The 15,464-nt window shown below is 55.7% G+C and overlaps 1 protein-coding gene across 6 annotated transcripts in view; it reads left to right on the top strand.

Annotated features, from left to right (window-relative positions):
• The window catches only part of ABCB9 (ATP binding cassette subfamily B member 9), a 41,898-nt gene that overhangs the window by 14,244 nt on the left and 12,190 nt on the right, over window positions 1–15,464 (top strand). For all 6 annotated transcript variants that reach the window (XM_032310669.1, XM_032310668.1, XM_032310670.1 and 3 more), the window contains 5 exons: window positions 5,100–5,784; window positions 10,211–10,325; window positions 10,883–11,013; window positions 11,865–12,070; window positions 14,638–14,835. In XM_032310669.1, the coding sequence (XP_032166560.1) occupies window positions 5,184–5,784; window positions 10,211–10,325; window positions 10,883–11,013; window positions 11,865–12,070; window positions 14,638–14,835 (1,251 nt within the window). In that variant the 5' untranslated portion in view covers window positions 5,100–5,183. The remainder of the gene's footprint in view (window positions 1–5,099; window positions 5,785–10,210; window positions 10,326–10,882; window positions 11,014–11,864; window positions 12,071–14,637; window positions 14,836–15,464) is intronic.

Raw genomic sequence — 15,464 nt, 5'->3', positions numbered from 1 at the left:
GTCGTTCTCAGGCCGAGGTGCCAAGCCGGACACAGGCTGGGGGCGTCTGGGGCCCCCTGCCTCCGAGGTGGAGTAGGCAGCAGCGTTGGAGGTGGCAGCCTTCCGGGAGCCTTCTCGCCCCCGCTCCTGTCCCCAGGCGTCCTCAGCTGCAGGTCCCAGCCCCCCATCCCTGCAGCAGCATCCTTTCCACGCCCGCAGGACGAATGTTGCTTGCTTTTTTTTTTAACTCCTCACGCGCCGCTGCGTCTTGGAAAATGGTGGGGGTGGCTTTGAGGGAGGATCCTGCCATGGCTTTTCTCCCCCCGGGATCGGAATGGTGCGACTTCCCGTGGCTCCCCACGTTCTACAGCGGGCGCCTGCCCACGGGTCCTGAGCACCCTGGCTGTGGCAGAAGCCTGGGGGGCCCGACCTGGGCCTGCCTTAGCCCTCAGTTTCCCTCGCTGGTCAGTGGGCTGACGTTCCACACGCATCCACCCTGGCAGTAGGCCTGTGGGTTCCCAGGGGCTCCTCCCTTATTTCTGGATCTGTGTTAAAATAGGATGCCCCCTTCCCCCACCTGATGTCATTGAAAACAGCTTTAAGCTGGTCTGACAGGATTCACTGTCCTGCCCTCTGCCTCACCCCCTGGAGACAGGCTGGCCTCCATCCCTGCTTCAGAGGGCAGGTGGCAGGTGATCAGGGGAGGATTGTAGAAGGGCCACCCTAGCTCCCCAGCCATGAGTTACCCGAAACAACTTTCCCAAGTCTCTGAGAGAGGGCAAGTCCCAGCATCAGATGCGGTGGCCTGAGTAAGGCTGGAGTCAGGATGGCACAAAGTGGACCCAGCTCCATCTGGCACTGCATCCAGAACACCCGCCTCCCTGGGACACAACCCTCCGTTAGCCAGTGTGCTGAGCAGTGAATGGGCCTTTCCGCTGCTGTGTGATGGGGTGAAAAGTTAGGAATGGACCAAGCTGCTTGGACCACCTAGGTCCGTGAGTAGCCTGGGCACGTGCCGTCCAGAAAGTCCAGCGTTGGGTTTCAGTCCTGCCTTTGCCTGTTCTCTGCATGCCACCTATCTTCTCCAGGACTCTGTTTCCCCATCTCTAAAGTGGGGGTGATCATACGAGGACCTCCCACAGTAGTGGCAAGGATGAACTCGAATGGGAGATGCTGGGCACTTAGCCCATTGTTAGGCAGTGAGTAGCACACCGTAAAACAGTGGCTGTTACGGTTGTAATATTAGTTGTCATTTATTATTTCCTATGTGTTGCACTTTCCTTCTGTGCAGCTGACAGTGGTAGGTGCCCTGACCACCATTTCTACTGAGACAAAGCCTTTGGCAGGACCCCCTGTGGGGAGGGGTCATTTGCTAACCCTGTGCCATTCCTTAGCATCTGGGGGCAAGCCGAGTTGCCCCTGTCTTCCCCAGGCTTTGTCACATCCTGGGCAGTGCCTGCTCTGGCCTCTGGCCACCACCTTGTCCTTGTCCCTCGGGCCACCTCGTCACCCATGTGCTCACACTGCCCTCCAGCTCCACCTGGCTGAGCTCAGCTGCACCCTCCAGATAACGGAAGCTGGAGAGCGGGACTGGGCCTCCAAGCAGCCCGATGGTCCTCATCCTCCCCTCCTCACAGTCTCGCCTGGTGGTCTTGTCCCTTTCATCCTCCTGCTCAGTAACTTTAAAAATAACAGAGTAGCCTGTCCCCACTGAGGTCTGTAACCCGACCCGAGTTGGATTCTGCTCCATCAGAGCCTGGACTACAAGGACTCAGCACTTGGGAGTATGAGGCCTTGGTGCTATAGCTGCTCTGTGCTCAGCCTGCCGGGTGACTCTAGACAGCCTTCACCCCCTGCTTCCCTGTGCCTCAGTTTCCCCATCCATACGATGTGATTCAGATAGTCTGTGATGCTGGAGTGTGAAACTTTGCTTATTCTGGTGAAGGTAGACAGCTGGGGTGTTGGTGGCTGTCAAGTGGGGTTGACGTCACCCCAAGTGGAGGGGTGTTGGGAAGGAACTCCCCCAGGGACTGGGAGTGGGAGCAGGAAGAGTGGGCCAAGTCCCTCAGCTGGTCTCGGGCAGATCTGCCTCCTGTTCTGCTTCTGAACCCCAGCTCCCTTCCAGGGCCAAAGGACTCCTTGTGCCCACCAAGAGGTGAGCAACAGCCAAGGTGGCTGGCAGGGCCTGGGTAGCAGGCGGTGGCTTGGCCCAGAGGCCTGGTGCGGCACTGGGCCAGGATCATCCCTCCCTGGGCTCCGACTCACGCTCACCCACTCACTGGCTTCCCAAGGCCTCTGCATTGCAGCAGACAGAAGCCTTTGCTGGCAGCCCAGCTGGGGCTCGGGGTGGAGCAGGGAACTGGGCAGGGGGTGTCTGTTCCCACCAGCCCTTGCCCTGCTCCCTCCCTTGCCCCTGGCCCCATTCAGCTCTGGCTTTCCTTGGAGCCCCAGCTGCTGACAGGGGATCCTTCTCTAGCACTGACTTGAGTCTACCTGGAAATGCTAGGCTCTAGACGGGGCCCAGGCTCAGGGGCTGTTTCGCCCCTGGGTCCTTTCTACATCTCAGACTCCACCTCTCCCAGCATCATTAGGGGTCTTGCCTACCCCTGGAGAGGCTGTTTGAAGCATTAGGGCTTTGGAGCTGAGAGCACAGACTTCTGAACTCCACCGCCTGATTCACATCCCAGCTCTGCCACTTCCTAGCTGTGTGATCTAGGACAGCTCAATTAACCTCTCTGTGCCTCAGTCTTCTTGACTGTAAAATGGAGATAATAATAGATTCTATCTCACAGGGTTCTTGTGAAGATTCGTGTATTCAAATCACATTCATGCATTCAAATCCTTAGACAAACACTCCCTATCAGCACTTGAATTGACAGGTGTTTTAGCTTCATAGTTTAGAGCCCAGATTCTGGAGCCAGATAGCTCCGGGTTCAAATCCCGCTCTGCTGCTCACCAGCTGTTTGATCTTGTACAAGTTCATAACTTCTCTGGGCTTCAATTTCTCCATCTGCTAAATGGGGTTGAGGATAGTACAAACCTCACAAGTTGTTTCAAGGGTTAAATAAGCAAACACATATAGTGCATGGCCTGTATAAAAGGCTGGGCCTGGGGCTTCTGGCTGGCTTACTCAGTAGAGCATGTGAGTCTTGATCTCAGGGTCATGAGTTCAAGCCCCATGTTGGGCATGGAGCCTACTTAAAATATAAGATAAAGTTAAATGCTATTTAGAAAAAAAAATTTTTTTAATTCTATAAGGGACACCTGGGTGGCTCAGTCGGTTAAGCTGCTGCCTTCGGCTCAGGTCATGATCCCAGGGTCCTGGGACCGAGTCCCCCATCAGGCTCCTTGTCTAGCAGGGAGCCTGCTTCTGTCTCTGCCTCTGCCTGCCACTCTGCCTGCTTATGCTCTCTCTCTGACAAATAAATAAATAAAATCTTTAAAAAGTAAATAAATAAAAATAAAAATTCTATAAAAGACCAGGACCAGAGGAAGGGCTGTGTTACATAACTGTTTGCTTATACTTACTAGGCACCCGCTCTGCTGTACAGAGTTTGAGAGTTAGGTGCTGGGATGCTTTACATACTAGCGCAAGTCCTGCCGTGGGCCTCTGTTGGCAGAGTGATATGGGGCAGATGCTTTTGCCTCTCTGTGCCTCAGTTTCCCCCAACTACATATGGGAATGTGGAAGCAACTGCCTCATGGGGTTTGTGGGGTTTCTGTCACTCCAGAATGTGAGCCACTAGCCTTTGAGCACCAGAGCTGTAGGGAAAGGGGTCTCTCTAGCTGACCCCCATCCCAGTCACTACTCAGAGTGACCCCTGCTGGCGTTCCATGCCTTTCCTTTCTACGTGGGGACTCCAGAACTTTGCCCATTTTGCAGATCAGATGACAAATACCCCAGGAAGAAAACGGATGGACCCAAGTCAAGAGGTAGCACTCAGAGGCACACCCCTAGCCCAGTCCCCATCCTGCCCTGGACAGGTCTCACTTCCAAACACTGCCATCAGGCCTGCATCCTGCCATGTTCCTGCAGCTCCTGGGGTCTCCTAGGCACTGGCTCAGCCCCAAAGGGCCCAGTGTTGGGGGGGTTGCTTTGGCCAAAGCAGACATCAAACTCCAGAAAGCCAATAGGGTCTAGGTGAGGGGGTAAAGGGCAACCTGGGCTGAAGGAAAATATTCTGGAAACTTCCAGACAGATGTGAAAGTCCCTGGGTTGCTCTAGGGCCTGTGGCCAACCACCCTGTCCCCCGACTTCTTGGTCTAAGGCTGGAGTTGGGGAGAACAGGAAACAAACATTTACTATGCATGCACTGTATACAGTCGTAACAATCAGCAGCAATGAGTATGTGCCAGGCACTGTGCCCAGAGCAGATGTTCATGCACCGAACCTCATGCTGTTTTAAAAATGAGGAAATGGGTTCAGAGAAGTTAGTAGTAGTGCGGTAGTAGTAATGTATAGTATTACTAGTAATGTACTAGTAATGTATAATAGTACTAGTACCCCTACTAGTTACTACTAGTAAAAACAGCACTCTTTGCTTATCTCAGTTGCATCCAGGTGCCGTCACCCTCACCTCCCTGACCCTGTGGGATCCCTCAAGCACGTCGGCACCCTCCTGCCTCAGGGCCTTGGCACTGTCTGTTCCACCCGCAGATCCTTCCCCCAGATATCCGCGTGTCGGGCTCCCCAACCTCTTTTTAGTCCTGCTCGAGTGTGACCTTCACAGTAAGGTCTTCCCTGGACCCCCTATTTACGACTGTTCTCCCCTCCCCATCGCCCCCCCATCCCCTGCACCCCATTCCCCCCCCCCAGATCTTAGCTCTTACCACACTGTATCATTTAGTTATTGTGTTGGTCTGTCTCTGACGTGGGTGTGTCATCTCCACAAAATCAGGGATCTTTGTGTTTGTTCATTGTTAAATCCTAACACGCAGAACAGAGTCTGGCCCACCCAATACCCACTGGTTCTCAGGAAGCACTCCTTGAATGAATGGGATGTTCCCACCAGTCCTATGACTTCGGTGCTCCCGTCACTGCCCTCCCACAGATGGGGGACACCGAGGCGCACAACCACCAAGGTGCAAACCTGAACCCCTTGCCCTGTTGCCCCCGGTAGGTCTGGCCTCGCCCCACGGACCATGGCCTTGCCCCCATGAGCTAGAGCCTGTTCCTCGGCACGCACCCACCGCCAGCCAGCAGGATGCAGCTGTGGAAGGCGGTGGTGGTGACCTTGGCCTTCATGAGCATGGACGTCGGCATGACCACGGCCATCTACATCCTCAGCCACCTGGACCGCAGCCTGCTGGAGGACATCCGCCATTTCAACATCTTTGACTCGGTGCTGGACCTCTGGGCGGCCTGCCTCTACCGCAGCTGCCTGCTGCTGGGAGCCACCATCGGTGTGGCCAAGAACAGCGCCCTGGGGCCCCGGCGGCTTCGGGCCTCCTGGACGGTCATCGCCCTCGTGTGCCTCTTCGTGGGCATCTACACCATGGTGAAGCTGCTGCTCTTCTCCGAGGTCCGCAAGCCGGTCCGGGACCCGTGGTTCTGGGCCCTCTTCGTGTGGACTTATATCTCGCTCGCCGCTTCCTTCATGCTCTGGTGGCTGCTGTCCACGGTGCGGCCGGACGCCAAGGCCCTGGAGCCGGGGGCTGAGGCCGAGGCTGACGGCTTCCCCGGGGAGCCCCGACCCCCTCGTGAGCAGGCATCGGGGGCCACGCTGCAAAAGCTGCTGTCCTACACCAAGCCTGACGTGGCCTTCCTCGTGGCGGCCTCCTTCTTCCTCATTGTGGCAGCTCTGGGTAAGTGAGGAGCCCGGGGGCCTGGCAGGCACCCCGGAAAGCAATTTGTGTGGGGGGAGTTATATAACCACTGCGTCCTTCCTCTTAAATCTTTTGACATTTTGTTCACATGGTTCAACATCAAATTGATGTGAAGAGGTGAATACTGAGAGTTCCATTCCCAGTTCTGCCTCTGACGGCCCTGATCTCCCTGCCAAGGGCTAACTACCGGAAATGTTCTGGAAGCTTCCAAGTGGGTGCGAAACCACTTTTATTCATTTCTTGTATACATTCTCCCAGTGTTTCCTGATGAAAGCCAAACAAGCAAAAACAGACCTGTTACTCTCACCACCTCTCACACGTTACTTCGCGTCTTGCTTTTACCACTTAATGACATATTTTAGAAATTTCCAGTCAGTACCTCATTCCTTTATGTGGCTGCCTAATAGTCCCCTGTGAGGCCAGTCCAGAGATTATTTAGTTGGTCTCCTTTTCTTGGCCCTTCGAGTTGTTTCGAGTCTTTTCTCTTACAGTAAATAACCTTGTTTGTATACATTCCATATAAATGTGGGTGTATTTGTAGGCCAAATTCCCAGAAGTGGGATCACTGGGTCAAACAAAGCATTTTTTGTAACAGAGCAGGCTATACTGGAGACCGTCAGAACACGGTGTCTGTGGTTAGCGTCAGTACTGTGTGGTGAAACTTTTATTTTAGGTACGTGTGCCTGCGTGTGAAGTGATTGTGTCCGGGTTTGTCGTGTAATATGTATTTGTTACTATTGGTTCTGGCCCAGTGTGGAAGTGCTTCTTCAGATAAGGCAGGTGGGAATGTGACATCTTAAGGTCAAAATTCCATGGGTTCCGGGAGCCACTCTGAGTTGTTACTAGTTGTCTAGCCGTTCTGAGTTGTTACATGTTTAACAGACAGCATCTGGGAGTGGCTCCAAACCCAGACTGTTCTCAGAGAGGACAGGCAGGCCCAGAGCTGACCCCTGTCCTCTCACTATTGACCTTCTGCCCTCTCAGTTCCAAACCCTCTGCTGCTCTGTGATTTTATGCAAGTTACTTAACCTCTCTGGGTCTCGGTCTCCTCATCTGTTAAATGGGCATAATAGCAGTACCAGTCGTGATTGGGCTTATGAGGTTCAGCAAGCTAATATGGATAAGACACTGCAAACAGCTCCTGGAACCTAGAAGGCTCCCACTATATTTTAGTGCCTGTGAGTGTTGGGCTGACCCTTTTCCATTTAACCAGAGAGTTTTCCCTGCTCATGTTTCAAGGTCCCAATATCCCCTCCTCCAAGAAGCCTTCTTGGATTACAGTGACTGCGATTCTTTATCTGCACCTCAGCTGTAGCACTAGTGACACGAAAATCATGAGTCCACTGTCCTGCTTCCCCTACCAGGCTTTGAGCCCCTTTGGGCCGTTTTGGCCAGGTCTGACTCACCCCGGGTCCCTCCCCACCCCAGCCCACAACCTGGTACAGAGGCCGGCTCATGGAATGAATGAACACATAACCGTCCCGCTTGTGTAGCCAGATGTCACCCATGACCTCGTTTCCGCCCCCTGCTGGGGCCCTGTTGTCAGCTGCTATGTGCTCGGGGAATACAGATGTCCTAAAATACCGTGGAGCAGAGTCTGCCAGCCTGCAGGACTGTGTGGAAGTTAAGGGCTTGGACTCGAGACCAGGCCCCCAACTGCACTGGTCACCTGAGTCAAGGTTACAGAACCTGGCCAAGCCTCAGCTTCTCATCCCAAAAGTAGGGTTTTGCTGGGCTCTTAAGAAAGTTGGGTAAGCTGGAACACGGTGCCGGCAAAAGTGAGTACTTCCCACAAGGTAGGGACTGTGACTACTGATAATTCTCAGTCAGCCAGTGGAGCATCTCCTAGTACATGACAATTCTTTTATATTGGGTTTCCCAGCAACCCAACTAGAAAACCTTGGGCAAATACCTTTGCGGTGATTTCCTCATCTGTAAAATGGGAAGAATCGCGATGCCACACCTATGAGATTACTGGGGGGCATATGGGATTTGAAAGAGATTTGGAAGCAGATATCCAGGGCAACAATGCTCTACACAGAGGAAACAGCCCGTGCAAAGGTCCTGAAGCAGGAAGGTGCCTGGCTGTGAAAGGAAAAGCGGCGGTCAGCGCAGCTGGGGTGGTGTGGGAAGGTAGACAGAAGGAGAGCAGAAGATGAAGTCAGGGCAGTAGCAGGGGCCTGGTCCTGTAGGGCACCACTGGCCACTGTCAGGACTTTGATGTTTACCCTGAATGAGTTGGAAGCCTGAGGAGTGGCCAGGTCTGACTGGGTTTCCTAGGGCCCCACTGTGTGCTTCGTGGAGAACAGGCTGATGGGGACAAGGGTGGCAGCAGGGAGAACCAGGAGTTGGCTGAGAAAGTCCAGGTGAGGTTGGAGACTTGAACCCAGGTGGGAGCAGTAGGGGCAGTGGAAGAGGTTGGATCTGGAGGTACTGTTGACCTTGAACATGTGGGGCTGCTTGAAAACGCTGGTATGACTTTTGACTCCCCAAGAGTTTAACTACTAATAGCCTGGTGTTGCCCAGAAGCCTTGCTGGTCACATAAACAGGAGATTAGCACATATGTTGTATGTCCTATGTATCATGCACTGTATTCTTACAATCACGTGAGCTACAGGAAAGACGGCATTGCTAAGAAAAGTCACAAGGAGGGGCGCCTGGGTGGCTCGGTTAAGCCTTTGCCTTCGGCTCAGGTCATGATCTCAGGGTCCTGGGATCGAGCCCCGCATCGGGCTCCTGCTCAGCGGGGGGCCTGCATCTCTCTGACTGCTCCTGTTCTCTCTCTCTCTCTCTAAAAGAAAAAAAAAAAAAGAAGAAAGAAAAGTCATAAGGAAAATACATTTATAGTCCTGTACCGCGTTTATGGAAAAAACCTGTGTGTAAGCAGACCTGCACAACCTGTGTTGTTCAAGGGTCAGCTGTATTTTGAAGGTGGAGCCCCAGGATATGCCAGTGGATTGGAGAGTTTTGTGCGATGCTTGCACGGATTTTTTTTTTTTTAAGATTTTATTTATTTATTTGACAGAGAGAGATCACAAGCAGGCAGAGAAGCAGGCAGAGAGAGAGAGAGAGGGAAGCAGGCTCCCCGCTGAGCAGAGAGCTCAATGCGGGGCTTAATCGCAGGACCCTGAGGTCATGACTTGAACCGAAGGCAGAGGCTTAACCCACTGAGCCACTCAGATGCCCCATTCTTGCGTGGGTTTAACAAGAGTTTGCGCACATGCTTGACGCAGTGCCTGCTACCCAGGAAGGGCCCCCAAGTGTCTGTTGTGCTTAATATTATTATTGGTGTTTGCTGGAGCTGCCCTTGGAGCTCGCTGATGCCCTTGTCTTCCCCTCGGGTGAACTGAGGCCGGACTTCAGCTCAGGTGGGCTCCACAGTGGTGGTGAGGGACCCCATCTAGCAGAGGACCATGGGGACCAAGGCCCTCAAGGCTGCCACCTTGTGGTCTCTGTGCCAAGACCAGCAGAGGGCAGCAGAACCCCACAGAAGGCCTCCCTGTCTCCCACAGAGCTGGCCAAGTCTCCTTCGAGGACCCTTACTGAGCTCCTGCTGTATGCCAGGCTGCGCCCGTGGGAGGAGCAGTAGTGGCAGTGAGGACACGGCCTGGTCTGACCACCTGCAGTTCCGTGTCCATCGTCCCCACAAGCTGAGAGCGGGCTTTCCGGGTTATTGGGAGGGAAGGGGCTAGGGAGGAGCCCCTCGATGGGAGGCCAGCTTGCATCTGAGTCCTGGCCTTTCGTCTTACCTGCCCTGTGCCATGTGACCTCTGGTGTCCCAGGCAGAGCACTCCGCCTCTGAGTCTCCCATTCACCTCTGTGAAATGGGGGTGAGTCCCGCTCGCCCCCTCTCCCCACCCGGCCCGCTCTGAAGATACAGGAGGATAACGGGTGGGAAGTCATGGCAAAAGGCAAAGCGCTCCACCCAAAGGGGCTGGATGGTGATCTCCAGCAGTGCCCCGAACCAGAGTATCCACGTCTTCTGACGTTCTAGAATGTGGACTCTGAGCCGTCCGCCAGCGAGAAGAAGGAAGTGAACTTTGGCCGTGTGGCCCAGTGGGCCTCATCTCATCTTTCAGCTCCACTGCCCTCGTCTGCAACACGCAGTGATGACAGGCCCGGCTGCCGTGTCTGTGCAGAGGGACGAAGTCCCATGGCTCCGCACGCTCAGGCCCGGTGGCTGTTATTAACAAGATCGCCCCCGTCTGTATCTGTTCAATAACCCGTGTTTCCTGCTCTGAAAAGAGGGGGGCCTGAAGCTGTACGGGCCCTCACCCCACCTCCTGCCATGGCAAGAAGCAGGAGTTCGCCAGGAGAGAGTACCTGGTCAGTGGAGCGAGCGGAGGCAGGGTACGGGCTCCCCTGGCTATAGACGCCCCCTGAGCCCACCTTGTCTCCTGGCAGGAGAGACCTTCCTTCCCTACTACACTGGCCGGGCCATTGATGGCATCGTCATCCAGAAGAGCATGGAGCAGTTCAGCACGGCCGTCATTGTCATGTGCCTGCTGGCCATCGGCAGGTAGCCTGCTCACGCCCCCACACCCCGCCTCTCCAGGCCCGCGGCGGCGGGGGGAGGGAGGTTGGGGAGCCCCCGGAGAGGGCCCTGGAGAGCCTGTCCCTCAGCCCTTCATCATGGTAACCAACAACCAAACAGGCTCAGAACCGGTATACACTGGCTGATCACTGCCCTTGAATCACACCCTCTTGTCCCTAAAATTGGCTTCAGGCCTCAAGGTTCCCCTTTCACCCTCCCTAGCTACTCTCCAAGCGGGAAACCAGGGACAGCCTCGTCTGTGCTGTTCTGGAAGGAAGAGGGGCCTGGCTGGCAGCCTGGGGTCCCTCGTCCCCAATAAACCCAGTCCCCTTTCTGCCCTCATCATGTGGACCCCAGCTGGGGAACAAGGGAGGCTGCATGATGGTGCCAGCCCTGGAAGGGGGCCCAAGGTTGGGTCCCTCCCCGTGTCTGACCCGCGAGGGGCCCACGCCTGCCAGCACCGGGAGGGGGCAGCCGGGGTGATGGCTGTGGGTTGCCACAAGGACGTCGTGCTCTGTGTAACATCTCTTATCTGCAATTAGCTCATTTGCCGCAGGTGTTCGGGGTGGCATTTTTACCCTCATATTTGCCAGACTGAACATTCGCCTTCGGAACCGTCTCTTCCGCTCACTGGTGTCCCAGGAGATGAGCTTCTTTGACGAGAATCGCACAGGTTGGTCCTCCAGCAGCCCGGGGTGGCTTCTGGTGGGGGGGCGCGTCTCACGCTGGGGGTTTCCATGGCTGGCTTTTCCCGAGATCCTGTTCAGGATAGAGACACCCTAGGAGGCCCCGCTGGAGGCCTTCGGGAACTGGCCTGCTGGCTGAGGTTTGGGTATGAGCTGTGGCCACTGTAGCAGGACCTTGGCCAGGCCACCCGAGGTCCCTGCAGGAGCCAAGAACTTGCTTTCCACTGTTCTTTGGGAACCACAAAGGCCAGAACTGTCCAAGCCTGGGGCCGGAGAGGCTCAGCGGAAAGCGGGTGTGAGGGGTGGGGCTCCGGGCACTACAGTATCCAGCCAGGATCCCAGGCTCTCAGACAGACTGGCCCTGGTTCCAACACTCGCTAACTTAGCCCCTCTGAGCCTCTGTTTTCTCATCTTGAAAATGGGAATGATAGTAGGAGGCAAGTGCTGAAAGTTTCTCCTCCCCCCCAGCCCAGATGATTGCTTCTCCCTGAGGGCACAGGGGGTCACCCCCTCTGCCAGTGACAGGAAGGAGAGATGAGTTTGGTTCCGGCTCGGTCAGGGGCAGGCCGTGTGGCAGCAGCTGAACCTTCCCTTGCTGATCCTCAGCTGCCTCCCCCATACCGTGGGATGTGACCTCAGAAGATGCTAGTGCCGAGGGCCAGGCTCAGAGCACCCCTCAAGGGGTGTCTGCTCTTCTCTCCCCTGCTCCCCTCCCCGCCCAGAAAGGAGGGGAGGCCCGAGCTCCCTGCTGCCTGTCTCAGAAGCCCCTTCTTGTCTCCTTGCCCCCAGCCACGGTGGCCCCGTTGCCACAGTGGGAACTGAGCTGCCTGTGTTCCAGGGGACCTCATCTCCCGCCTCACCTCGGACACCACCATGGTCAGCGATTTGGTCTCCCAGAATATCAACATCTTCCTGCGGAACACGGTCAAGGTCACGGGCGTGGTGGTCTTCATGTTCAGCCTCTCGTGGCAGCTGTCGTTGGTCACCTTCATGGGTTTCCCCATCATCATGATGGTGTCCGACATCTACGGCAAGTACTACAAGGTAGGCCCCCCAGGGTCCCTGCTGGGGTCTGCGCGGGGCTCCGGAGTGAGGGAGGAGCCTCACGAGGGGTTCTGGGGCGGCCCTGGGGACTACGGAAGGGCTCGTCCACCCACCTGTGCGTTCCGTCATTCAGGGGATCCTTAAGAATCGTGTCCTAATCCCAGGCACCAGGATCCATCGGTGGAACAGAAAAGCTTCTGCCCTCAAGGGGCTCCTGTGCTAGTGCAAGAGGCAGACGGTAATTGACAGCAGGAATAGCAACAGTACAGAATGGGATGAAAGGTGGTGGGTGCTAAGGAGGAAAAATACAGTGGGGGGGAGGGCATGGCAGGTGGCACCTGAGAAGGTGACATTTGAGCAAAGAGGGGGACATCTCCAGGGAAGCGTGTTCCAGGCGGAGGGTGGAACCAGTGCCAGGGCCTTGAGGTGGAAACGTGCCCGGTGTGTTTGAGGAGCCTCCGGGAGGCCAGTGGGGCTGGAGCGCGGGTGAGGGGGCACGACAGGGAATGAGGGCCAGGAGGTGCCGAGGTCAGGCTGTAGGCCTTTGTGAGAACTTTGGTTTACACCGAGTGCAGAGCTTGCTGTCTTTCTGGAGAGTGTCGACGTGGGGGTGGCTCAGGCCCCAGGAGCGAGGCCCTCACCCATGAAGCAGCTAGGGGCAGGCTGCGGGCCCGTCTAGCTGCTCCTTGATGCTGCCTCTGCCAGGGAGGCGAGCCTGATGAGCGAGACCCCTGCCGCAGCCTCCTCCTGCTCCCCACCTTGGTGGGTGGTCCTGAGCTGCAAGCGACTGAGGCTGGGTTTAGACAGGTGCAGGCGGCTCCTTCCCCAGGGACCAGGCCTGAGGGGACAGGGGGCCTCCTGGGCAGGAGTGACCCGCTCACTTAGAACCTTTGGTGCCCATGGCACAAGGCCAGCCCCCAAGTGCATCCATACCCCACAATCACTGTGGCGCCTTCTGGCAGAGCCCCGCACCGAGCAGGGCCCTCTCCCCCGTGATTCCGGGTCGCGGGCCTCTGTTTTCCTCCCTGAGTAGAAAATATATGAGTTGGAGCCATTTCCCTTCCTCTGCTCCCCACCCCGCCCTTCCTGCCTTCCGGCCAGCCCCCAGGACAGGGCAGGAAACCCTAGAGCTTCCCCCCATTTACCCGCCCTGCACACCTCAGTCCCCGCCTTCAAGTTTAGTTGGGCGGAGCCTCAGGGAAGCTCTGGAGCTCTCCTGCCGGGACCTGCCTGAATACAGCCACCAGCCCCGAGTCATCGCCACAAGCCCCACACACACTGCCCTCGGCCAGACATGACTCAGGACACAGAATGGCTCCACCCGAGATGCCAGGACACGCTGCATGTTTCCGATGGCCTCAGCGAGCCTTGAAGGTCATGGGACGCGCCCTTGCATGATCCTGGCCTGGCCTCTCTGGCAACCTTCATCAAAGGTTTGAGAATCTGAGGATGTTAACTATTGCAAGGCCTGAACAGCTCTGCCCAGGGGCCGCTTCAAGAGCTGTGGTGGGTGGCAGCCTTGTGGTCCGACACCTGGGACCATCTCAGCCATCTATACCCAGTCATACACACACAGTGCAGCCAGATTTCACAGCCCTCCACCACCATCTAGAATTGGCTAGGAGTTCTGGAATCTCTGTGCCAGTCTTCAGACACTACCATAATTAAATATATATTGATAATGTAAATGGCACCCCCTTAATACTTAGTGTTTCTTGTATTATGTACAACCTGAACAACCATCCAGGGCATCACCCCCCTTTTTTTTAATTAACTTATAATGTATTATTAACCCCAGGGGTACAGGTCTGTGAATCGCCAGGTTTACACACTTTGCAGCACTCATCATGGCACATACCTTCCCCAATGTCCATAACCCAACCACCCTCTCCCTACTCCCCTTCCCCAACAACCCTCAAGTTTGTTTTGTGAGATTAAGAGTCTCTTATGGTTTGTCTCCCTCCCAATCCCATCTTGTTTCAATTTTTCCTTCCCTGCCCCCCAGGCTCCCCACTTTGCCTCTCCACTTCCTCATATCAGAAGATCATATGATAATTGTCTTTCTCTGATTGACTTATTTCGCTCAGCCTAATACCCTCTAGTTCTATCCATGTCGTCGCAAATGGCAAGATTTCATTTCTTTTGATGGCTGCATAGTATTCCATTGTGTGTATATACCACATCTTCTTCAGGTCATCCCTGTCTTATACCAGCACAGGATCAGGTGTCAAGTCTCCTTTTCTGAGAGAGTTACCAAAAGCTGTGTGTTTGTGAATAACCACCTTTAAGTACTGGAGAGGACTTCATGTTCAGCCCCCCATCCCTCAGGACCTGGGACCTCAGGAGCTCACCCAAGAACCCAGCTAGAGCCTATTCTCTGAGTCTCTCCTGTGAAGCTAGAAGGTGATGGGGGGGCGTGGGGGGTGGTCTTATCCTTTTGTCCTTGGACTCTGTGCACAGAGAGCTGGCGCTAACTGAGGGTAGAAAAACCCAGAGAGACTGAGGGGCCATTGGATAGTGAGACTGTTTTGGGGTTTCCTCCCTCTTGTCCCTGCCCCTGGCCACAGAGGCTCTCCAAAGAGGTCCAGAATGCCCTGGCAAGGGCCAGCAGCACAGCCGAGGAGACCATCAGTGCCATGAAGACCGTGCGGAGCTTTGCCAACGAGGAGGAAGAGGCAGAGGTGTATTCCCGGAAGCTCCAGCAGGTGTACAAGCTGAACAGGAAGGAGGCTGCAGCCTACACCTACTACGTCTGGGGCAGCGGGGTATGTGCTCCTGGCCTGGGCAGGTCTGTCGGGGGTCAGGACACAAAGATGGAGGGATCCCCTGACCAGGACGTAAGCCTTGGTCCCCCCGTGTCGGTGTCAGCCTGGTCACACTTGACCGTACTCTGCACCTCTTTCTGCTTTTCGACGGGGGAATCTTTCTGGGAAGGACTGCACTCTCCCAGTGACTGTCCTCCTGGGGCACCTCCTCTTTCCCTCTTACCTGGGCATGGGGTAGCCGGGGAAGCATCTCAGCTAGTGGAAACATCCTTGCCCTGGAAGGGAGTCACCCCAAGGCCAGTGGGACCCAACCTAGGCCGCCGTCTGGCAGGCCCTATGTCAAACCACACACCCCCCATTAGAGTGTCTAGCTCACTCCCTGGGGGTGAGTCACAGCCCCTCCCTGGAGAACGGGGAGCGCTTGGAGCCTGCTGCTGTCTGTTGGCCACGTCTGGGAGGTGGGCACATAGGGGTATAGCTGGGGTAGGTATGAGTAGGGTTAGTTTAGGAGGAGGAAAGAGTGGTGATCTACCAGGGGGCCAGGGGGCAGAGCAGGCTGCCCCTCAAGAGGACCCAGCCAGAGAGGAGAAGGGGCCCGAAACCCAGCTCAGCTAGCCAAGCCTCTCAGC

The sequence above is a fragment of the Mustela erminea genome, chromosome 13 (genome assembly GCF_009829155.1).
Source record: "Mustela erminea isolate mMusErm1 chromosome 13, mMusErm1.Pri, whole genome shotgun sequence".
NCBI classification, from domain to species: Eukaryota; Metazoa; Chordata; class Mammalia; order Carnivora; family Mustelidae; genus Mustela; species Mustela erminea.
The sequence above is the reverse complement of the archived record's forward strand: the minus strand, read 5'-3'. Positions and strand labels throughout refer to the sequence as shown.